The sequence below is a fragment of the Bombus fervidus genome, chromosome 18, assembly GCF_041682495.2.
Source record: "Bombus fervidus isolate BK054 chromosome 18, iyBomFerv1, whole genome shotgun sequence".
Lineage (NCBI taxonomy): Eukaryota > Metazoa > Arthropoda > Insecta > Hymenoptera > Apidae > Bombus > Bombus fervidus.
This window is the reverse complement of record NC_091534.1, coordinates 8041690-8066974: the sequence shown is the minus strand read 5'-3', so window position 1 is coordinate 8066974 and position 25285 is coordinate 8041690. Positions and strand designations below refer to the sequence as shown.

The 25285-nt window shown below is 32.7% G+C and overlaps 3 protein-coding genes and 2 long non-coding RNA genes across 18 annotated transcripts in view; 3 read left to right on the top strand and 2 right to left on the bottom strand.

The window, feature by feature from the left end:
• LOC139996661 (protein Wnt-11b-2) overlaps positions 1 to 2134 on the top strand; it is a 30541-nt gene extending 28407 nt beyond the window's left edge. For all 6 annotated transcript variants that reach the window (XM_072021186.1, XM_072021185.1, XM_072021184.1 and 3 more), the window contains one exon: positions 1307 to 2134. In XM_072021186.1, coding sequence (XP_071877287.1) covers positions 1307 to 1481 — 175 coding nt within the window. In that variant the 3' untranslated portion in view covers positions 1482 to 2134. The remainder of the gene's footprint in view (positions 1 to 1306) is intronic.
• On the bottom strand, positions 2116 to 9510 carry LOC139996660 (EF-hand domain-containing family member C2). Of its 2 annotated transcripts, XM_072021182.1 has the most exons (14): positions 9381 to 9510; positions 9039 to 9203; positions 8743 to 8893; positions 8424 to 8647; positions 7714 to 7956; positions 7042 to 7268; positions 6275 to 6466; positions 6060 to 6202; positions 5593 to 5789; positions 5311 to 5450; positions 4241 to 4354; positions 3983 to 4162; positions 3512 to 3614; positions 2116 to 2880 (listed from the first exon to the last, which is right to left on the bottom strand). In XM_072021182.1, the coding sequence occupies exons 1-14, from the start codon at positions 9432 to 9434 to the stop codon at positions 2719 to 2721; spliced, it is 2295 nt and encodes a 764-aa protein (XP_071877283.1). In that variant the 5' UTR covers positions 9435 to 9510; the 3' UTR covers positions 2116 to 2718. The 2 variants fall into 2 exon arrangements, with proteins under 2 accessions (XP_071877283.1, XP_071877282.1); XM_072021181.1 differs by lacking the exons at positions 2116 to 2880; positions 8743 to 8893; positions 9039 to 9203; positions 9381 to 9510 and adding an exon at positions 3003 to 3154 and having other exon boundaries at positions 8424 to 8666.
• On the top strand, positions 2771 to 6447 carry LOC139996664 (uncharacterized). Of its 4 annotated transcripts, XR_011802323.1 has the most exons (5): positions 2771 to 2907; positions 3116 to 3301; positions 3449 to 3628; positions 3959 to 4061; positions 6312 to 6447. It is a non-coding gene; the product is annotated as an uncharacterized lncRNA (long non-coding RNA). The 4 variants fall into 4 exon arrangements; XR_011802322.1 differs by lacking the exon at positions 6312 to 6447 and having other exon boundaries at positions 3474 to 3628; positions 3959 to 4436; XR_011802321.1 differs by lacking the exon at positions 6312 to 6447 and having other exon boundaries at positions 3959 to 4436.
• LOC139996663 (uncharacterized) lies at positions 7240 to 10234 on the top strand. Its single transcript, XR_011802320.1, has 3 exons — positions 7240 to 7376; positions 7719 to 8833; positions 9017 to 10234. It is a non-coding gene; the product is annotated as an uncharacterized lncRNA (long non-coding RNA).
• On the bottom strand, positions 9860 to 17717 carry Esyt2 (extended synaptotagmin-like protein 2). Of its 5 annotated transcripts, none has more exons than XM_072021176.1 (17): positions 17536 to 17717; positions 16175 to 16643; positions 15962 to 16102; positions 15797 to 15873; positions 15642 to 15708; positions 15414 to 15559; positions 15217 to 15337; positions 14955 to 15125; positions 13594 to 13694; positions 12315 to 12363; positions 12155 to 12244; positions 12000 to 12086; positions 11767 to 11925; positions 11538 to 11690; positions 11335 to 11455; positions 10966 to 11254; positions 9860 to 10892 (listed from the first exon to the last, which is right to left on the bottom strand). In XM_072021176.1, the coding sequence occupies exons 2-17, from the start codon at positions 16505 to 16507 to the stop codon at positions 10565 to 10567; spliced, it is 2433 nt and encodes an 810-aa protein (XP_071877277.1). In that variant the 5' UTR covers positions 16508 to 16643; positions 17536 to 17717; the 3' UTR covers positions 9860 to 10564. The 5 variants fall into 5 exon arrangements, with proteins under 5 accessions (XP_071877277.1, XP_071877280.1, XP_071877281.1 ...); XM_072021179.1 differs by lacking the exon at positions 13594 to 13694 and adding an exon at positions 12912 to 13006; XM_072021180.1 differs by lacking the exon at positions 13594 to 13694 and adding an exon at positions 14314 to 14399 and having other exon boundaries at positions 17536 to 17716.
• Between the last annotated feature and the right edge of the window lie 7568 nt (positions 17718 to 25285).

The window sequence follows — 25285 nt, the reverse complement described above, 5'->3', positions numbered from 1 at the left end:
GTTCCTCCGAGGAAGAACGGTCCAGTGAAGCTAGTAACTTTGAAGTTAAAATTTACCACTTCGATTACCACGTCGATCGTAGATGAGACGACTTGTTCCCTTTTATTAAGCGCCACTTGTGCTACAAGTTACTCTTTCGAAATTCCACTTCCACCAAGCGTAGCTCTATTCGTAGCACAAAAGCTTAGAGTGGCCGGTACTATACTACTCTCACCTACGTGTAATTCTGCCGTAGAAAGCACGTTAATTTCTTTTTATTTCTCTCTATGTACGATTAGGAAAAAAAAAAAAAAAAGAAAAAGAGAAAAGAATGGAACGGTTGAGCCAAACTGGTGAGCAATTCGTAAGCTAATCGGATGCTAGTCGTGGACATGTTAATATTTCATCTGTGCCGGTTAATATATGTATAGTACCTGGTTTCTTTGGGCATCACTGACTGGCCTGCCGGTTACAGCTTACAACCAGTAATTATAACCCTCCGTATAATTATACAAAGTAGGCGTGGTGAATGTTTATTACGGGACGCCTTCGACCATTTCACCGTATACTTTTCGAAATCGTTTTTTCTTAACACTACGCCTGTGTAAAAACACGTGGGCCGCAACAACATGCCAGGTGACTTGGCAGACTTTTTCCCTTTTTAATGTGTCGCAGGCTGCGCATCTTTATGGAAGTGCGATCGACGATCGGGCAATCAACCGGTAATATTGAGACGTTAACGATTTCGTTTAAAGTCCTCGAAGAATTTATACGGTCTTACTTACGTATTCTATTCAATGATATCCTACGTATTTTTATTTCCTTTGCTAGCAAACGGCATTCGACAATTTGCTTTCCTCGCTCGTAATTTAATTGGCATACGTATACGCGTGCAATGATATCTGTCGAGACATTAAAATATCAATTTTATACCCGATGTCGTGACATTAGAGCGCGTTTAATCGACTGGTAACAAATGATATGATAAACGTAATGACCTATTAAATCAAACGCGCGAGAATTACAAGCTACTAATGAAACATATAAATCTAACGAAAAAGATATAAATAGATATAATGGAGCGAAGTGGAATTGCGTGGAAAAAAGTATTAGGTTGTCTCAATAGCTTCTTTCGTTTCGTAAGAAAACAATAAACGCACAATTGTTGTTGTTCCAATAGAACGACATAGATCGTAATTCATACAGAATAACATAAAATAGAGCATCTATTATTTCCTTATAAAACGAAAAATACTTTTGGGATATACATATCTAATATACTTTAGGATGTAAAGCGACGCTAATACGTTTGATTTTCTCACTTCAGGCAATGCAATGGCAGCAGTACCGGATACGAAGGTTGCGAGTACCTTTGTTGCGGCCGAGGACACGTGACGAAAACGGAAGAAGTTTTAGAGCGATGCGATTGCAAGTACATCAGCTGCTGTTACGTCAAATGCAAAACATGCAGAAAAGTTATGAAAACGTACGAGTGCAAATGAATGCACGGATTCGTAGAAATCTCGAATCGAAGCCTGATCAAGCTCAAGTGGCAAGAATTCATGTAAACTGTTCACAGGCGACTCTGTAAACGACAAACTTGTCCATTGCGTTTAAAAACACGAAACTTACGCGGTGTGATTAATCGTCGCGATAATTCGGAACGCTCGGAGGATGTCGCGATTGGAAGCGCATATTTGTAGTTATTTTTAGAGGTCGTTGTGTAATTATATCGAAAAATGTGGAAAATGTACGATTCAGGCTGGTGATGGTCGATTACTCGAACGAATCGTCATTGACGAAAACGTTGGATTAGAAAGTACTTAATGTTAAAAGGAAACTCGATGAAACTCTTATTTATCTCGTCTACTATTTATTGAAATTTATGTGTTTGATACGCTGCGAGTATAGTACACCAGTGTTGTTAGTCAACATTTTCCAAAATATTGAGATACGACGAATGATACGAGGAAAGATTAGACATTAATAACATCGATGAAAAACTGATATTGGTACACAGGCACAAAACCAGACAACACCGTTAGCAGCATGTTAGACATAAGCGTGGTTAGTCGCAATGTAAATAATTCGCTGAATTCGACGTAGTTTGTATTGAAAATTATATTCTACAATAAATATCACTTGACACGGAGAAGCAGATTTTATTCACCTCTGTTGATCGTTACACGTTTTGTTGGATTACGATCTGCACGATACGTTGCATCGCATGCAATCGATATAGTTATAAAATATATTTCTCATAGAAAATGTTATAAATTACGATCAAAGTATAACGTACAAAATTCCACGTAATTGTTCGAACGACTTCAAAAAGGAAATGAGAAATATCGCTTCCAATTCTCACGAATTTTCTATTAATTTGTAAATTTGGTAAGATTCGTATATCGCGCGTGTATTTCAAACGTATAGCAACTTAATGTAATTCAGTCCTCTATTAGAAGAACATGGAAACTGTCAGAGAAGAATTTCAAGAGCTGAGAATGAAAAATTAGAAATATAATACTTGACTTTTAAAATTAATAATGTTTATCAGTTGTTATGGCAGAAGCAAAGTGTAAAAGATGTTTGAATAATTATGAGCGATATTGTAAATGTATAATTATGTAAAATGATCGAAAATACGTCATAGGAAATTTAAATTGTGTATCTTTAAAGTATATAACATTGTTGACTATAATGAAAATTCTGCAAAAATGACGAATTATTGTATAAGAATATTCAATAGTTTGTTTTGCAGTCTGTGATTTTCATTTCTGGGGACTTTGAACTTTCATTTGAATTCGTTTCTTCATCGACGATATTTAAATCTTTTATGAAAACACACCAGTTTATACCAGCACCACAGTCCGGTTCTTTTTCCGATGCCCACCAAAGTGCAGTCTGAAACATTCATGAATAATAGCTTAGGTAACTAATAAATTTCTGTCGTTCTATATGAGAAGAAGGAAAAAAGCAAAGCACGTGGGAAAACCCGCTTTAATTATGGGAATAACTGTTGTTATTTTCACGTGTTATCTTCTTTCTAAACATAAACATTTTTCTGGATGAATTTTCAAGTTTAGAAAGAGATAATAATCTAATCTAAAAGATTAATGCAAAGAGAATCTTGTTTCAGGTCACAGATAGAGCAACTCGTGAAAGTTGTGCATACTTCCTGCAGAAAATTTGTATGGCTATATTGGCTGCAGCGCAGGATATATTTCAAGGGAAACATATTGGAAATAATTATTGAAATAGGTTTGTTTAAATGAAATAATATTTAGTTCATCTATATATATGAAAAATGTTTATATAAAATATAGTAATGAATTTGAAATGAATATTTAAGATGAATTACAAATAATTATTTGAAATAGTATTTCATGTGCCTAAAAGTGCATGAATATTATTTTGCATCTCTAAACAATGTACAGTTCAACTTGGCTATTACATATTGCATTATTACCAGGTAATATCGTTCGTCAAATTTGCAGAAGAAAATGTGCACGAAACGATAACGATAAAAAGATACCTTGACGTTTATCGGCGGCGCGGGTGGAGGAGGATCCACTTTAACGTTGATAAATTTTAGAACGTCGTTATAGTCCAGTTGTTCCTCTTTGTTCTTATGAATGCTATATTATTATTGGTAAGTAGTATTATTGTGTACAGTTATATATATATATATAGTTCCAATTTATCGAATCTTTAAAATTGTGGAAAATCGGTGTACTTGTCACACTAATGCCTCTTTAGATTCAAAATGTTAGTATAGTTGCTTGAAATGTACATAAAATACATAAAGACGTACGAAGATACGTAAAGATTCGTAGTACGTAATACGAGCATACTCGTCGAGCACCAACTAATGACAAAATCCGCATTCCTTAGTTGCGAAACCATCGAACAAGTCGTATTTAATACAGTTTTATCCAATTTCCCGCAATTTTTAAAATCTAGACTCGCTTGGTTTTTGCAGCAAGATCTCCACTTATATACGTACTGATCAAGCATGGAATTTAAAAGTTCCACGTCGACTGGAATTCTGGCAGCACGGAGCGTAGTATACAACGTATCGCGTGGCAAGAACCCTGTTCTTCCTCTGTCCCAATGATGTAGATCCTCCTCCAAACGATCGAGATCGTTCCACAAAGTTCGCAAAAGTTCCATATGCATTAACTGTCTGTTAAACGTCTAATTGTTATTCTTACTATGTCGAATCGATCTTACGTCGGTGTTTCTACCAACGACGATTGCTTACCTTATGTATTCTCTACTGTGAAACTCTTTTTTCTCGTGAGACGAATAGTGTCGAGCGACCGTGATTATTTCGTGCTCTGTTATTTTTCCTTCCATATACTTGCCCAAGATCTCCCTGAATTTTCATGAAATTATTGTAATAGTACAGTATAGATAGTATAGTATTTGGTGGTGTAACAAAACTGCTATATAATACATTTTTATTTAAAAAGATTAGTAGGGCGTTAGATCGTAGCTTATAAGACGTCTATTTGAGGGCTTGCAAGGACTCTGAAAGACAGCTTTCGAATACCTTTGTTATTTGTACTCGGTTGCTTAGTATAAACGTTGTGTAATTTGTTTAATCTTACGTATGTAGATTTGGTGGATCAGAGCATGTGGGGAGTACGGCAGGAGCTGATCGAGCGCGTCAAAATAAGAAGAAGAGTTCCTACGAACTGTTCGTATGATCTTGCTGTCGAGTAACAGCATGTTTCGTGTCGTAATAGTCACTCAGCTACCACCCAGAAAATCGCTCCAAGTAGTCAGCTGCGGCTTCGGTAGCAGCGGTGGATGCATCGCATCGTAGATCGTGGAACCTGTTCCAACAGCTTATACGGATTCGTCGGCGACTTTGACGAAGAGTTTCGACACTGTCAACCGACGTTGCATAAACAGGACGCTTTAAACGCTCCTGTAACTAACAATCGAATGGGTCCAGGTGCGAAGAGCGAGCTGATGAGGAAATAAGACCAGCACGACCTATCCATCTTCCAGGAAGTCGTTGATCTAAGTAACGTCTAGCATCGCGAAATAAGCTAAATAAGTAACTTGAAAAGGCGGTCGTATCGGGGGTATGTTTATACGAAGTTTTCTCCTTATTTCAGTGTGCCGAATCAACACCTGCCGTACTTACTCGCATTCTCTGACTCACATAAATTCGTAATCAGCAGTAGCGTGCGTTTCAACAAATTGCAATTGGATTTTCCGATTTTTGCGTGACGAATAATTTCCTGTCACGCCGTTCGAATACTTTCGTTATTCGCCTCATAGGTAATCGAACGAAACAAAACGGCGACGTTTCTGAGTTACCTGAGTTTCTCGTACGGCAGGACTCGAAGATCGCCGTCGATTGATTGGGCTGGCGCGCAAAGCTGTAGGAATTCTTTGTAAACCGGTTTCAATGTCTGTCGTAGTTTTTCCACGATTAACTTGACGTTAGCTTTGGCGAACTGAAAAATCGGAATACAAACGAAACGTTCATATTTCAACGGCTTTCCCGGTCGAGTTCGTCAGGGGACGCTAATCCGATGTTCTAAAGTTCGGGACAGCGTGAAACGGTAAAAACGGCGAGACGCGTATAAATTATTGCACCTTATCGCAATGTAATTCCATGTAACGAAGAGCATAAACGTCGGCCGAAGTAATTTCGAAGATAAAACCGTTCAAGTTAGGACGTGCTCCGATATAAAAATCCTCCGGCTTGTAATAATCCGGTTTCTTGCTTACAAATATCTCTTGATTAGGTAACATCACCGGCATTCTCTTCTGGAACAGGCATCGTCTGAAGCCTGCAAATAACGTGAAAAACTCATGCAATCAATAAGGAAACGATGTTGAGGCGCTAAACCGAAACCAATATTAATAATCAGGCTACGGCCGTTTATATGTATAATGGTACTTGGTTTGTGGACATTCGATGACTTCTTGAAGACAGCCCCGTAGGTGTCGAACATCAAACTTTTTTAGGAGAAGGAAGAAAAGCTTTTCCGACTTGCTATCATCTTCGTAATCTGATTTTGATAATTTCGATAATAGTATTTTCTTAAAAAACTGTTCACCTGAATTTCTCCTCGCCAATTCGAAAATAGAAACCGTATCGTCCATGAGGAAAACTCTTATAATGAACTGCCTGTCTTGATTAGCCGGTACGTTCGATATCATTTGCGCTCTGAATCTCAAAACGTAGCTGTCCAAGCCCTGTCTAAGAAAGAGGAAAAGAGGAAGAAAAGGTGCTCGCGAGATTCTAATACTCATGATCACGCCTCAAGCTCACTTGTCGTAACGTAGAAACTTAACGACATCCGTTTTAGGTGGCTGCGGTATCATGCTGAAACAGTTGCCGAGGGAATCTTCGTAGGACCCAAAACCATTGTAGGGTGGAATGTATTTTTCCACTTTCGCGCAAATCTCGCCAACATTTCGAGGTCTTTCTATGGGCGTGAAGTCATCCACACCGTATTTCTTCCTTTGACGCGATACAAGGAACACTTTTTAAGTGACACACTCTTTTCTACGCTTTTTGCGTAAGTATCAACGTTGCGTCAGAAGTGGTTATTAGCGACGATGATTCGAAATCAGGGGATGTTTTATGGAAAATTATATTCTTGTATAATAAATATAGAGGATGTACCAGCTGAAGGAGGCCGCTTCGATGTCTCTCTTGTTTGCGATGCTTGTAGCACAATTTAAATTTAAATGATTTAAATGAAGTTCTTTCTTTACTTTTTATATTTTAATTTTTTTTCTAGGCCATAATTATGTTTTATGTAGGAAACGCCTTTTTTGTTGCATCTTGTAGCAGACAAGAAAATATGAATATGCCTGAATTATGATCTTCGAATAAGTGAACACTAAAAGGACGATGAAATTGTAAGACGATGTTAGGATGACATGTGAACTTACACGTTTATGTTGTCAAATGTTCGAAGATATTTAAGTGGCCTCCTATAGCTGGGCACCTTGTGTATATATATACAGTATTTTATCTATTTCTAACATCTTCGCTATCTCGCCTTTAAATATGTATTTTGGATATTTTACCTGTAGTATTCCTTCGTAAAAGCGTCCATGTCTGTTATGACAATTATTCTGCCGAAGATATTTACTTGTGCGCCAATACTAAGTTCGTTTTCTTTGTAATACTCCCTACGAACCTTTCCAGTGTTCAATGGATCTATCGTGTAATAACCATGGGACGTATCGTCTCCCATCACGTTCAAAATGGTAAAAGCGTTTCCTGTTCCGATCGAGCCCATTTCCGAGAAGATCTATATTCGAATGGCCGTCCATTAATCCCTTGAGTTACAAGTCTTGCGAAACTAAATTCCATTATAAACAGAGTATAAAAGCAGCGAGTCACTGCCTGCAATCTTTGGGTACGTAAATAATCTTTTCGTAGTTTTGCAAAATCATATCCCAGAATCAAATTGGTTTTTGCATCTTTGGTCTAGTACTACCCTGTTCTATTTATGCCAACCTGTCTAACATCGCGAACTCAATTATCCCGTACAATGAGAATACATGGACTGTCAATTTATGCCTTATAAGTATAGTCGTTTTCTAATCGTTACATGAATCATTCTGTGAAAATTTCTTATAACAGAACAGTCGAAGAGTAAAAGAATTGCTGCAATTTGCGCTATCCTATTCTCAAAGTACCGTGTTAGGCAAGAGTTCCGAGTTTGCACATATACCGGTACAACGAACTCTTACTTTAGGAACTTGCATACGTCGTAAAAACGTGGAACCGGAATCTCGTCCGGAATTCGCCGGCAGATTCTCTTTGATCTCCATCGTGTTGTCAGCTAGGTAATAGTAAATTTCCAGATCATGCACGACGCCGTAAAGGTTATCCGTGTCATCCCAATAGCCGTAAAATCGAAGCACTTGTTTGTCGTATTTCAAGAAATCGCCGCGAGTATCCACCTTCTGTTTTGGTTTCTTCGGAAATGTCTCCTATTTCGATCAGTTAAAGCGTAGAGTAAGCAGACAATTGCAGATGTAAACAAACAGATGCAAGGCCGGAAATCCTTCTTAAGTCGATAGACGAGGACCGTGTATAATAAATGATAAAATAATAAAAGAAAAATAATTGCATCGCCGTCGATTAAAGCTTTAAGATAACTAGAGAATCGCATTTCGTGATAATATAAATCACATTGGAAAAATGTTGGTTCCTAAAGTATAAAAATAGAATTAAAGACTTCCATGCACGTTATGTGTTTTTGAAACTCCACGTTTTACGATAAAATCTCTTTTTAAGTAAACACATACGTTAGGATAAAAAATATGTATTAAGTTGTGTGCAAAAGTAAAGATATATGCAAACGAAGGTAAAGAATATTCTTTTCGATGTTTCATTGTAAGTAAAATATTAATTAAATAATCATAATTATGTCGGACACTATTTTTATTGTACTCACTCGCTTATGAAGTTCCAAATAAGGATCCTTTGGTATTTCTATCGGATCTGGCACGGCGATTCCCATACGATTTAAAAATTGTCTGGTAAATTTGTCACAGTCTACAATCTTATATACTCTCCCAAATAACTCCGGCTCTTTGCCGATATTTAGATCAATTATATCGTAGTATCTGTATCTCACTGGATCAGGCATTGGAATTCTCTGTCGCCTTAACAAGACGCCTAGGTACACGCGTTTCATCTTTCAGTAATAAAACTTTGACAGATTAAATATATATTAAATAATTAAAAGTATCGAAGAGGATGCACCGTTGAACCTTGCTCAAGACCACTATTGTCCACGGAAGGCTCAGAAATTTTCATCGTTCCATCTTCCAAAAAGAAGCTGATATTTACTACGCGTATTTGGTAAGCTGCTTTCCATCTTTCGTTAACTGTTTCTTGAAAGAATGCTTTGAACATTAACCTCTGAAAAGTGCATTCGATATAGAAAATATCGCTATAAATATATTCAATAAATTAATCTGCTTTGTCTAATTATCTTTCAACGCCTGTATGAATTATCAAACATCATTGATATTAATTATCTAGTTTTCTAGATAAATGATCGTACCTGGCCATCATAGGCAATCCAAGGAGGCAGTTCTTGAACTTCGCCGCGAGCATAAATCGACGGATAACGAATCGGATCGCTTTTATCAAACTTTTCCGATAAATAATAAACTCCATCGTGAATTTTAGTAAAGTGTTGATTCCTGGCAAAGTTTGTTCGATCAAGCTAAACAAGAACATATATCAAGCGCTTTTTGTATTATATTATAATGTATTACGTGCGTATGTTCTATGTTCGTCAATAATATAAATATTATTTCATGAAATTCTATGTCTTAGTCAATGCATATATTGGTTAATTAAACACAAAGTGTCATGAGACCGTAAAAGAAAAATGACTTACGTTTTTATCGAAATTAAACCCTGGTAGACATGGAAGTACAAGATCACGCTGCATTTTACCGCCGATGGAAATTGGATTAATAAATATGATACATCTAAAGAGTTAGTAGCCGATTTACGGGGAAACACTTTACGTATCTGATATCGACGTAAGAATACGCGTTACTGTTATTTGCTATTGTTGTGTTTCCTTGGAGATACTTCGGTTGATTTCATCAGGAGAAAAGAACTTCGAGTTACTTGCAGCTTTAATATATATATATATATATATATATTTATATTTTATTATCATCAACAATTTGCAATATTACACTGGTAACATTTTATACCAGTATATGCAGAAACATAAATTTATATAATATATAGCAATATACAATATAGCAAAAACTCTGGTATAAATATAATAACACGTATATATTATATATTAGTTTGATTCGTAATAACCTATGTTAATGATGAGTTTTGAACGATACTGCTGTCTATAATTTGTTATTACTTTTGTTACTTAAGAGCATGATGTACAGATCATGATACTATTTAATTGGTAACTCGTTATTCAAATGATATAAATGCATCAATGGTAAATAAATTACAAGTATGTAGTAAACGAGGTAATAGATTTAATAAGAAGTTAAGCGTAATAGAAGCAAGATCAAACATCCATTGATCAAACATAATTTAAAACACATTTAAAGGCATTATTAATAAACCTCTGTGCAAAAAGATTAAGTCATGTTTAACGAATAACAAATGTTATATCATGTGTATAGTCGTAATATGCATAAAGTTACTATCATACGTATATTATGCAGATACTAGCAACAATAAATTGTTTTACTGGCACTTGTTAGCAACGGAAATATTCTATAAGCGTAGATAAAATAATATAAAAGGAAAAGGCGCGCAAGCGCGCGGTAACTACGAAATTAAACAAGTTTTACGTCAGTGGACGGTCCAAGTATAAATAGATAATAGACGTACTGTACTCATTGACACTTTCTCAGAACTTTCATATCGGTTAAACTCTTCCGAAAATTTTCTACTCTTCATAGTATGATGGAATTTGGTTTAAACGCGTGATTATAGACGTCAGCGTTTCGAAAACTCGCATCGTGGAAATTCAACAGATTGTCTTCGGAAACATATAAACAACTGTTCGAATCTCCACTTGCTTTTCTTGAACTTCTAGTCTTTAGTCTCTGGTTGTATATCGTACCAGCTTGTGGACGATTTTGTGACATCAATTTCGGCCAAACTTAAATAAATTTGTCCCATTACGTTGCTTCCGGTCGACAACCAACCCTTTTGAGTACATACAGATACTTCCAATGTACGACTGTTTAAATCAGCTTGAGAAACAACATACTCGAATTGTTCATCGAATATTGGATTACAATTATCCTTTATTACTGCTGTTTTACGTTTCGTTTCCTTATGACGGTCAGGTAGAAGATACAACTTTACATATGGATCTGGTATGTTATGCGGATCATTTTGTGGTAGAGGTAAGTTACTGTAACAGTAAAAAGTTCGTTAACACTCTGTTAAATGTCGTTAAATTAAATCTCACATTGTTAATTACGTACGCTATTTTGTGTACAACGATTATAAGCTTCTGTCTTTGTACACTGTAACGTAGAGACAGTTGTATTCGACCTAGTTTAGCTTCACCCGCGGATGATGTCATATTTGTATTCCTATGAATTAACTGTTGATCTCCAACAGGAGCAGAAGATTGATCAGTAGCAATGACGATTAATTCCTCCTCTGCTGTACCTGATTCTTCAGGTACAATCATGGCAGCGGATCCAGTACTGTGTGTTAAACTCTTAACTGACTCTTTTGAAGGTTGTCTTTTCAATGGACTAGCTGGAACTAGAAAGGATTGTAGAATTATAAAATTATATAAGATTATTAAATCTCATTGAAATATAAGTAATCATTGATAGACTTACGACTAGTTGATATCGTGCTGATATTTGATTCTTGGCGTTCGATTCTTTTATTCAGTTGATTAATATCGTGGTCGTCGTCATCTTCTTCTGAAGTAGGCTCAGGTTCTTCGTATTTCAAAATCTGCAAATGAAATTAAGTGCATAAATACAATGTACTTATTGCTTACAAATGTATCAATATAAAAAGTTCAAGGAGTTTGTACATTTAGTGACATGGATAATATTAATTTGCTATCAACTTCGGCCATTTGCAGATCATAAGGCTGTTGTGTAATTTCAAGATTATTCTGTTTCAAAAGTAAAGAAATATTGTGACTCATTTCCCCCACTATGACACCAGTCTTTTCATCTGTGATCTAAAAATTAAGATAAATAAAATGTAAAATTTACATAGGGTGTAAAAAGAAAATATTTTTGAAAATAATAAATAACCTTTATATGTAAAACACCAGTTTGTGGATTGCTCACTAAAAAGGTAAAACCTTGTTCCCACACTGGATCACAAGAACGTAATATAGTAGCTGTTCTTTTTGTGCTTCCACCAACACTTGCTTCAAGATAAACATCAGGCTGTTTATTACCTCGAATACACTGTAATTCAATAATTTTAATTTGCTTTTCTTAAACAAAAATCTATTGTTTTAAAATTGATCAATTATGCTTACTGGTAAATTTCTTGCTGAGTCAATATAAAGTATAAGAAGAGCTGTACTCATTGATGTTATTCTGAGTTCTTGAGTTTCGATTAATGCCTATATACATTTATAATATTATTTTATAAATTCTATATAAATATTTAAGTTCTGTTAAAAATACATACATCTTGCAAATCTGCAACATTTTTTGAAAGTTGAAGCCATGTTAAACGTAAATGAACCATACCATGTTTTGCTTGTTCCAATGAAATCCACTAGAAGATAATATTTTTATTATTACTGAAAAGTTATTACTACCTTAATGCTATTGTTTTTTATACTTACTGTATCAATATTTCCCTTCTTTTTCACTCTACTAACTTCAATAGTAGCCCTATATTATGTCAAAATAAGTGCATTTAGTAATTTATATATTTTACTTAAAGTATAGGAAATTAGCTACTATTTTGTTTACAATGCTAATTATACAGATGAATGATGATTAGTATATAGTTATGAAATTTAGTTTATGTACATCATAAAGCAGTCATGCAATTACAGCATACATTATAAATTTTTAACATTCGTTTCACAAATAAGCAATAAATTCCTGTATATTATATATTCATAATCATATAAGCAGTACCTTATTGTATAAAAAAATTGATTTCTAAAAAAAAAAAAAAAAATACAATAATTGAAATGAAAAGAGTAATGTGGTGACATAAATTGTTATTTCACTGTAATTGCAAAGGGCACATATATTTTGCACTATTCTTATAATATAAATTTACCATGTCTTCTTAAACATCTTTTTCAGTAACATGCACCATAATGACAGTACAACTTTACAATTTTTTAAACAAGGAACGTTCTTCTAAGCTAACTGTAGAAAACATTTCAAATACGTTCTATGCCTGTACTTGCTACAAGTAGCAATACCTGCCAAGTGGATCATCTTGACCAGCGTTGTCTTTGTCAAAAAGGTGGGCAGCCACCGTGTTGTAATAGGCTCCCAAGCTCTTTTCCACTATAAACTGCCATCACACAATCTAGTTTAGTTTTTTATTTTATCAAATGCAGTCACCTAATCACTCCCATAAAATTAGTAAATACAATTAAAAGCAAGTTTTCAAAATTAGAAGATATTATCATCACAAGATTAACTAATACGTATATACGTAAAAAAAAACTTGGGAAAGTAATTTATGTCATACAGATACTAAATAATGCAAATATGAAATGCAAAATAAATGAAATAATATAATAATGTCATAGAATGACTCCTAATTATGATTATGAAAAAAAGAATAAAAAAGGAAACTTTAATTAATGCAAATCATAAAAATTGTTATATGACCATGACACTTGATAAAAGTAAACACACCAAATACATATGTATGGCACACATTGTAAGTATATCATAGCACAGCATATTGTTGCTATTTGAAGTTGGATAAATTTATAAATTATTCAGAAGAAAATTACATTAACATACAAGACTCATATTAATATGGCAGGGAGAGAAGAAAGATCTATAACAAGTAAGGCAATAATTCCAGTTAATTAATGTTCACTATTATTGTTAGATTATTAAATATTATACTATAAATGCATCTACTACCTGCCAAGGAAGTCACCATATTGAATACCCGGGATGGTTACTACATCCCTATCCCAAAGAAACACCATAATATTCTGCATTAGGCATGAGCAGACCACAGCCTGTGCCAATATAATCATAATGTGAAAATGCTATGATACATATAAAATATAAATGTACTATATATATCATTTTGAGTAAATATGTGCCACATAGGATGACTATGAATATAATTAAAATAAAAAAATTTTAATTTAAACAACAAATAATTAAATTAAATTAAACAAAATAAAAAATAATTAATGTTGTTAAAGTAAAATATTTTATTTTATTCTAATACTAAAAGATTCATTACAGATTTATTATTGCACATTATAGTAAGCATTAAGTGATTGCTGACACAGTAAACTAACACACATTCAAACACCACTCATAAACCAAAAATTGTAAATGCTAAAATACCAAAATGCACCACCAACATGCTTCTAATTTGCAAATATGGCAATAATGCCCTTAATATATGATGTGATCTAATATACAATAATATATGATCAAAATATACAATAGAAACATATAGATGATAATTATATGATAAATTAAATAGTAATTATCTTCAGTTATAATTAAATAAAAAACGTAACAAGTACGATTAAAACAATTTTTCATTAGCTTTTATAATACAGCTTACCTTGAGCATAAAATTGAAAAAAAATGAAAATATATGTTACTTTATTCCCATACCTTCCAAGACTTTCATCTCCTTTGGTGTCATCATAGTCCCATAACAGCACAGTCATTTGTTGAGCGATGGCTGACGTCACGGCACACTAATCCCACATAACACATCGCACATCACATACATACATACATACCAAAATACGAAATTAAATTAGACTGATATGGACTAAGATGCTTCCGATCTATCCATGAATTATTTTATATTTACCTCTAAGCAAACAATTCCAAGCAAAATTATACATATAAATGTATTAACGACTATAGTTTATTGATTTATTAGGAAAAAGCATTGATGTGTTAGATCAGCAACATCTTACATCTTACATCTGACTGAGGCGGGATTGTAAACGTATAAAAAAGATAATAAAATAATAAATTATAGATATGATGACAATGAATCGTAATACGACCAAGGAACAAAAATAATATGAAAAAATTTCAAAATGTTCTGTCTAATGTTTTTTGATAATGCATGTCTACTATTGTATATCATGTGCTTCTGTCTATCTAAAAAATAATATTTCTTACCACATAAAAGACGATGTGCTTGAAATTTCAAAGGACTTACAAGAAAATATTATAGCAAAGCACATGCATTAAATATTATCAATATTTGATTTCTTAAAAAAAGATATTATGCATACCTCGCACCAGAAATCCCATTTTGGATTCACAGTATTATCTATAGTCTTTGTTCTAAATTCTTGTGCTCCAATATTTATAATGGCATATGGATCAGATTTACCTTTACCCAACATTCCTATATCCTTTTTCATAAGGTGTTTTGCTTCTACTACATGAATTCTTAAAACACCCTAAGAAAGAAATATAATTATATTATGCTGAATATGATTGAGCGTCAGCAATTAACATCTAGATATTAAATATTGTAAATGAAAAGTTTACTTCAGGCTCTGGTATTTTTAACGATTCAACTGGCACTGACTCGCTCAATGGTATAACAATTTTATTTGGCAATACTACAAAGGCTGCTATTTGTTCCACTATCGTTTTCCTTAAAATTTCACTATTAAAAAATATTTAATTAATCATTCTTTTCAAGAGATAAACCATAAATTTATTTATTGCTAAACTTTTCTTACTTAAATCCGGGTAAATCGAGAACATCCGCGACTCCAACCAAATTAAAATTAATAGCTGGTGGATTTAAAAAAAATGCTTGCACACCTCCAACTATAGGAATTGCAGGTAATAGTGGTTTCATAACTATTCTAATTATTCCGCGGATCTAAAAATTAATTGCGTATATAAATTAGTAAAGCTTGTAAACAGTATATATTACCAAACATTTATCTTTTAATAGTATTTACCTGAAAATCCCTAATACCACCTTTTATATTTCCAACTGAGAAAGTAATATCACAATCACCAGCATATCTATAAAATTAAATAATTAGAAAAAAGTTATATAAATTATATAAAATATTATGAAGTTAATAAAATCACACAAATAATTAATACATACATAATATCTGCATCCACAATGACTTCATTCCTCGAAGTATTTTTATCATATGCTTTAATGCCATAAATTTTTAAAGGCTGCAATAAAATATAAGGATTAGTTGTAATATTGATATATTTATGATAAAAATAAAGATAACTATTGTGAATATAAAAGTGTACTTACAATACGACCTAAGACCAATCTTTCAAATTGAAATCCCTTTACCTTATACTCTCCTAATTTTTCTACTATAGCAGGTTCTATACTTTGCTTACAAAGTTCACGAGCAAATTGATTTATACTTGGCCAAATTTTGTACAAAACCTTAGAATATGAAGGAAATATTATATATTAATAACTTAAAGGATTAAAATGATATATCAAGATCTTCCATACTTTATTTAACCATTCAGCTCTATCAAAATCAGGGAAGTAAACCCAAGAAGGTAATTCATCCAATCGACTCATTATTAGTTCTTTTTCTTTAGCCATAACACTAGCTTGGGCAGTAATTGCTTTTAATTCGTTGTCTTTCCTGCGTTCTGTTTTCCATGCTGCCAAAGCAATTGGTGCAATTAACCATGCTATATTTAAGTTTAGATATCCCCAGCTCCAAATAAAACCAACAGTTGCCAATTTAGTCAAAAATGATATGGTCAAGGAACCCACATTCATGTATGGCCAAGGATTTGGCTTAGATACTTTATTGTCTTCACAGTTACCTTCCATTTGTATTAAATAGTAACTAAATTTTAATTTAATATGTAACTTATTATACTTTTATAGATATTTACATAACTTTTTGTTATGTTTATAAAAGGTCAATTTCCTTAGCTCCCAGTTAATTATTTTATTTATATTTTTCCTGCAAGAATGAAACACTTATTTATATAAAATCGTGTTAAAGTTTATTCAAACAATTTGTAATATAATACAACTATGAAATGAAATTAAAATAATTTTATTCCAATTATGCTATTTAATTAAGTCTAAATATCATAAAACTTTTCGTAAACATTTATTGTACGAATTAATATTCATTAAAAAAGATGGAAGTATACATATAATGAAAAAATTAATTGTGGTAAGAATAAAATTATATTCGTGTTTGAATCAAATTTAAATTTAATCTACAGATTTTGTAACTTTATTTAATCTTAATCGTAAAAGAGTTAGGTAGATTATAATCTAAATTACGATTAATATAAAAACTTGTATTCTATTATTATGATTATTGCATCTGATATTATGAAGTATACATACTTGATTACAAGTAGCTGTAAGTATCAATTACAGTAGTTCAGTTGATAACAATGATAAACTCAGACACACTTATATAAAGCACGTAAAATAAGAAGTAAAAGAATCGCGATGTTTTAAAATAATAATGTGAACGAAATTAATCGTGACTCAATCTTTGTCTAATCATATACGCAAGATGTTATCGGTCTAGCTTAATACTTCCGCGGAAAATGAGTCATCGTTGGTAGCCAGAATGATTAAAACACATATTAAACGTTAAAAATATATTCAAATAATATGGAAGCATATACAACAATAAATAATATATAATACAATTTTATTTCATAAAGTAGGCACTTATAAGTACAAATTCTGTATTATACATATTGTTATTTATAACTTAAAATTAAGCATAAATGTGTGTAAGTAGATGAAAAAATGTGCGAATTTCTAATTATGTGCAAGCGTTGTTAATATTGTTAAAAATTGGTATTCTTATTGTACAATTTGCTTACACTTGTAATAAAACCGTGTATTCACGTACTCTGTATGATTATGTAGCCATTGTTCATATGAGCACAATTAAAAGCGACAATGCTCCCCAATTTGCTTCAAGGAGTATCAAATGTTTTCGAGGACCAATCAATTATTATAGTGAGGAAATTCTTGAAGTAGTTCCTCTAAAACGCCTGACTATAATATTGTACTCTGATTGTGCTATAGTATCGTACCTGAGTTAGCTGCAGTCTGGTGGCAGAAATAGAAATTAAAATTTGAAATTACATCAGTTCGCGCGGCATCGTATTGAAAAGTGGAAGCAGAGAATTCATCATAAGTCATCAATTTGGAAAAGTCAATACACATCAACATGTCATTGCTTCAAAACGGCAAGAATCTTAATTTAAATAGTTCCATATTCATAATTTTAACATATTGCAGACGGATCACATCCGTGAGACCTCTCGTATTTATTAATAATGCTTGAGGTTGATCACGAAAATTCTCGTTGTCATCCATCGTTGTTGTTTAGAGAAAAGTAATTTAACTATATCCTTACTATATCCTGGGTATAACTAAGTAATAAAACGATTAGTCCGCAATATGTTAACATGGTTTATTGTATTTCCATATAAACAAACGAATACCGAAATAAATTTCAAGAAAATCCAGGTAGTATACGGGTACTAATGGAACGTGATACGTTCCTGAACCAAGTGCACTCTAATGGTATATTTTTAAACTAAAATTTGAAATTACAGCATTTCGCGCGGTGACATGTTAGAAGAAGGAAGCATCTGCTGAGAGTTTGTCGTAAATGTGAAAAATTCAATATGCAACATCAAGTCATTGCTTCAAAACGGCGAGTATCTTTCTTTCTTTCACCTTATATTCATAATCTAGTACAATTTATATAATGCCTTGATTATTGCTTCCCTTTGATATAATTTGTTCTTTCTATACATTTATTTTAATATCTTGGTCCATTGTCTTGGTCGATTTTTGTGCAGGTAATTGCTTTATTGCGAGAAAAACTTGAAGGCATCAGATTCGAAAGGATGGTGATTTACAATCAGTCCGATAGCTGTTCATGCAGATATGGTAACACTTAATTTTTTCTAATAAAGGTAGACGTATTTATAATTTATACGTTTGTTTCTTTTCTTATTGGGTAATATTTTTTTAGTATTTTTTCATTTATTAAGAGTACTAAGGTGAAGATAAGTGAGATTAATCACTTCTTTTTACTTCGGATATATTAAATTATTTTTCTATTGCAATCGAATTAAACGAATTGCTTTATTGTTTAACATTAACGTAGATTCTCTAAAGTTCTATTTAAACGAGAAATTAAAAATAACTTTTTGCTGCATTATAGCGAATTTTCTACAATATTATTGCCATTTCATTTCTTTTCAATAATTTTTATTATTTTCGGAAAGAGATACTATCGCAGATAGGTTTGAATATTTTCTGCGCATCGTGTTTTTTGCTTATTGCGCAGATATGTTTAACTAAAAAGAAAGGTACGCCATATTTGATTACTGCGAAGTGCATTTGAAACTAATAACGGACATTTAGAGTTAGAACTTTTGGAAATTGGGTGCATTACATCCAATATTCATAGAGATTTGATATATATTACGAAGTATTTTTATAGTGTACTTTGTTGTGTGTGCTAAATGAATAATAATTAGTTCATAGTTTTGAAAAAGCAGTATTTTCATAAATAAACACTCGATAGGAAGAAGAAAACTGATGATGCAAAAAATGATACAGAATGTTTTACTTCTTTCTCTTCCCCTTGCCCTTCCCTCTAATAAAGTTTTTTTTACAGAGAATTTTTGTGATCGCGCGCAATGCGATCGGTAGAGTCAGTGTTTGCTCGTTATATTATTTTTAATATTCTTTAGAGCATCATAGCTCTCATTAAATTTAATTATAATGACCATTCGCGAAATTAGAGTCAGTGTGTTCGCCGATTATTACATGAACGGACGCGTTACTAGTCTTTTGTTTTTCTTTTTTCTTTTATATATCTTTTTTTTAAACATTCGCTTTCGGTAGTAGAGTCGCAGGTCTCGCAAGAGGATAAAGCCTCTCCTGGAGCTCAAGAATGTAAGTATTTTTGTATATTGCACTTTAATTTATTTCATTACTCGTATTTAACTCGAACTATTATTAATTTCTATTGAAATAAAAGTTTAAAGTTTCAATATTGAAATATATAATAAAAATGATTAACTTTTGTAGTAATTAAACTTTATTAGAAATTCAATTCATTTTTATATAAAAATTTCAAGTTTGTACGGAATTTGAATTTAGAAAACATTGGATTTAGCTTTTCTAATAATCAGAAGTATGTTTTTAGGGACAAATTATTATTATATTTTAAATATTTTGTTACAGGTTTCTCACAATATTCACTTTTTCCTCTTCTGTGGGAAGGATGTAGCGGTGCTTCAACTTTAAGCATGTAAGAATCTGTGCACATTGTATTTCAATTAATTTTATTCCGTGTATTTTGTAGTAATTATCGTTAATTAAAAATTAAAATTAAAGTTCCAAGTTTTCGTAGAATTTCATATTTCATTATCCTAAATCGTTCTATCATCACCGTTTTTCAGAACAAATTATAATAATTCATATTTTGTTAAAGGTATGTCACTCCTTCCTCTTCTTGCTGTTCTTCTTCGAAAAGGATCTCCTATGGTGCTTCAGAAGCCAAAAATGTAAGTAACATTTTACTTTGTGCTACATTTAATTCTTATTCCTTATATTTTACGATAATTATTATTAATTAAAAAATAGAATCTGATTGAAAAATTGACAAGTTTAAATTTGTCGTTTCTGAGCTATATATTGCCATTAAAATTTAGATAGAATAGAAATTAATAGAGATTAATCTTTCGTTATTTCAAATTTTTCAAATAATCAACATTGTCTCCAAGAACAAATTATAATATTCCACGTTTTGTTACAGTTTTCTTCCAGTCTTTATTTCTTCTATGGAATTGCATGGCTCCTCCTCGATGACGGCCTTCACGATGACTTTTCCTGGGCTACCAGAGCATCGACGATCCTGTTCTTCGCATCTAATGGTGAGTCGCATGCATTTTTGTTCCTCTGGTCACTCAATCATGTCGTAGGATGAAAGGTCCGAATCGACACGGGTGACTAGTTGTATTACGTAGAACTTTTGACGAGCATAGTGACCGCGGGTATAATACCCGTGAGTAGTAACATATTTTGTCTGTGTTTTATCTATTAGCTCAGGATAGGTTTTCTTGCACATCGCGGTTCTAAATATTGAAAATAATGCATTAATGTATGAGTGTAACATTTATATATTACAATATAAGGAATTTGTACAAAGTACATAATGTTGCTAATGTGTATGTATATACGATTAAAAATTACAAATGATACATATTCGTTATGACTATTTATATAATCAAATGATGTATATTTAATGTAACTAATATGAATCTTAAATGTCTGTACAAACATATGTACGAATATTCAAATAAATAACGAAATGATTTTGTTTAACTACTTTATAGTGGAGAAGTCTGATTCCCTCAGACTTCGTTACTATGAAAATTTCAACTATTATCAAAATTATTTTAATGCTTAGATATAATCTTTATCTTCTATTCTACGATAGCATAGAACAAATTTATTATTTGAGTTTTTTATATTCAGCACAATTTCCGTTAAATGTGAAATGTGAAATATGAAAGCACGAGTAAAGTTTAATTTTGTTTGTCCGTTAAAATGTATCAAATTTCATGTGCAAGAAGACACTTCGCGACAGGTAGATTTCAGAATCAAAACAAATTTTGAATGTTTCTTTGTATTTCAAAAATATGTTTTGATAAAGAAATCGCCTGAGGATATTTCTATTTAATATTCAGTTAATATGTCAACAATCATTGATACATATATTATTTGCAAATTAATAAAATAGAATAAAGTAATTTTTATTTGTTAATTAAATTTATTTAATAATTTTTAATTTAATTAAATTATTAAAATTGAGATCACATTTGAGAGCATTATCCGCTTAGATGCAAAATATAATTGTTAATCATACTTTTAGCATAGGATTTTCAGATTTAACCCCTTCCATGTTCATTGCCAGGACCTCATTTACGTGCCCAGGTGCTACTTGAGTGGGAGAAAGGCAATGAGCATGATGACTAGTTGATAAGCTTAATAACTTTTTAGCGACTGACGTTGCGTTAGTGTGTCGTGCACGACGTATTTTCCACTGTATCTGTGTGTGTGGTTAGGCTGTGGAATTGCGTCGATTTTATTCATTACAATTTTCACAGATATGTGGATCCAATTACGATTAACAATAACAATGCTACTATATACGTACAATACATTATAAATAGTAATATGAACGTACGTATTAAATTACAATGATAATTACATTGTTTAAGATACAATGATCTATTAAAATTATCTATTTGTATGATATATACATGATTATATTATATATGCGATTATGAATATTCGATTAAAATTGAAATACAAATATACATGATACTTTTACGCAATGGCCGCAAGCCATCGTCAGTCGATTTCAGGAAAATGGTACGTACATTAGAGTGTGAATGTTGTGTGCGAAACTCGGGTGTCGGAGGTGTCCCGGGACGTCTCTCTAGTGTAGGCCTTTTGCGCCCGGGTTATGTGTGAGAACCGTGGAGTGAATGTGTTGGTGTGCTTGTTTTGCTATTTTTCAGATTTTAAATATAGATTCCCGGGTAGGATAGGTAGTATATTTTCTGGTACGAATGTTAACTATAAGTAGGTAGGGCCGGGCAGGTTGGCACAGTCTTTCGTCGGGTAGGCGCGTTTTCGCGTGACCAACCTGTTTCAGGAAATTTCATTTGAAAAATCGACGGTGAAGCTGACATCACGAATGGAGCATACCATTTGTCTTGAGCTCTGCCTATCGACTTTTCGAATATCGCGGTCGTGGTCGCGAACGGAGGTTTCGAAACGAACGTTTATCGCTCGAGCACGCACATGCGAACGATCGTTGGTCGTCCATGCGCACTTGAATTAGCTTCCGCGATTTATATTTTTATTTCACCTTTATAAGTTATTTTTTGTTTTCCGATTAGAAAGTCTCGAGCTAGATTTAAGTTTCAGCGGGCATCGCGCCCGAAGAAAGAAGAAGCTATAAGCCGAAGAGGCCCGGCAAACTGCCACTCAAGAGGGCAACTACTAATGGCTCCCCATCCTCTGGGTAATCCAGAGCATGGAAAGTCATTATTGTTACTACTTTGTCATTATGCTCGCTTTCAGTATTTGTAGTTGTAGTTTGTTTTTGTCTTGGCCGATCTATATGTCGGTCCTCCACCACATTGGGCAAATCGCGGTTTTTTTATTAGCGTTGCGAGAAATTAAATACGGTTTGAATTAGAGTTGCGGAAAGTTTCGTGGCTTTTTATTAGTGTCGCGAGGTACTGATTACGGTTTGAATTAGCGTTGCGAAAGAAAGATATTCGCGTTTATTTTAGTGTTGCGAATTACGATATCGCGATTGTCTTTAGCAATTTTTATTATAAATTGTCGGAATTTTTTAGAGAGTTAATACATATTAGAATTTTTCTTGTACGCTTTAAAGCTTTCTCCTTCGTTTAAAGTTATGTTTACAAGTGTTAACGTTTCATTAATTTTATAGTATTGCAATTTGTTTTAGTACGATATTTGAAATAGCTTTTTCTTCCTATACGAATATCAATTTTATTTTTATTTTGAGAATTAGTGTTTCGGTATTTTATCGCGATTATTTTAATTAGCTTTCTAGTTAGAGTTGCGTTGATGAACGATCGCGTTTTACAAAGTAGCGTTGCGCCTATACAATGCCCAATCTTCTTCCACTGAACTGTGGAAGCACGTTCCCGCTCCTGGATCATCAGATGCAGTTTCATCAGTAGCCTGCTATGTGGCTACACTGGGCCCTTATTAGTGTTGCGAACATATAAATCTGAGTGCATAGAGTAATAAGTATTAGTGTTGCGTCAGTAATTCACACGGGAATTTTCTGTTTTTTTTACTTTTTTCTTTTTTTTTTTGTCAATAGTAAATTAATTAACATTGCAAAAATAATAAAGCACTCGTCGCGATTTGCTTTGAGAAATTTCTGTTTTATTTTGCTAATTAGCGTTTCAATATTTTATCGCGATTATTTTAATTAATTTTCTAATTAGAGTTGCGTTGATGAAAGATCGCGTTTTTGAAAGTAGTATTGCGCCTACATCATGCCCAATCTTCTTCCACTGTACTGTGAAAGCACATTCCCGTTCCTGGATCATCAGATGCAGTTTCATCAGTAGCCTGTTATATATGGCTACACTGGACCGTTATTAGTGTTGCGAACATATAAATCTGAGTGCATAGAGTGATATAGTGTTGCGTAAATAATTCACACGGGAATTTTCTGCTTTTTTTTTCCTTTTTTTCTTGTCAATAGTAAATTAATTAATAGTGCGAAAGTAGTGAAGCACTCGTCGCGATTTGCTTTGAGAAATTTCTGTTTCATAACTATGTATAGTGAATTAGAGTTGCGAAATGAAATGGACATTCCACTCACGGTTGTTCGGTTACATCGAGTGGATACTTTGATGGCCCTTCTGGCTTGTAGAGTCATTTCTTTTTCAGCACCCTTTATTGCTAGAGTGTTTACGATTGAAAATACTGCTAAGATATGTCGTTTGTTAAATAATGAATATTTTTTGGGTAGAATGGAATTTCATTCAATAATTTCATATTGTATTTTAAGAAAAGTAAAAACAATGTAGTGAAAAAGAAAAAAAAATATTTTTGTACACCATCGCACTAATAATTTATTTGAAAAATACGTAAGTAAGAATGATCTTTTTAGAATTAATAGCCTGAATGTCCGTTATTGTAGTCTTTATCTTAAATAACAAATATGAATTGATAGTTATCAATCAGTTTGGTAAATGAGATTGTTACAAGATCTTTATCAAATTAAATGTCATTTGATGGTTAAGAAATAAATCATGTGATTTTTATCAGTTCTTTCTTTATCTTAGTACTCCAATTCAATTTAAAATCCATGTCAAATTTAAATTTAAACTTTTTAATTCAGATTTTTATCTACAGGTTATCTACAGATACATATAAAGAAGAATTTCACGACGCACAACATTGAAGAAATCATCTTATAAAATACTCCTCCTCCCTGTCCCTTTATTATGTTTGTTATGTTTAGATATATGGTAGTTAGAACTCATATGAGAACTTTGGATTAGGTAGAGCATCGAGGGTTTTCTTTAGATTTGTAGGTAGAACAGTTTTAAGCTGCTTTCAATGCTTTCAATGCTTTCAATGCTTGTGGTTAGATTTGTGTTAAGTGCATGCGTAATTATGGGTGGTGTTTGAGTAGATAAAGTAACGTAATGTAGATGATTAGTATAATTCTTTATGATACGCATTTTACTTTTTTTTTAAATACTTTTAAGCGTCAAATATTTTACATTTCTTTAATACCGTCTAATATCGTCTCATAAAGAATTATAATTTAGTTTAAGATTTAATTTGTCATTTCATTTCAGCTGTTAGAATCCGTTTAGCTTTTCGCGTCGGTTTCCTTAATGTTCCTTTTGGTGTATCTTTTGCGCAACGATCGAAGGATCGAACGTTTCGCAAACGCACACGAAAAGGGGAATTTGCTGTAATTTTTTTCATTCAAAATTAGTAAATATTTGCGTAAAAGGAGGG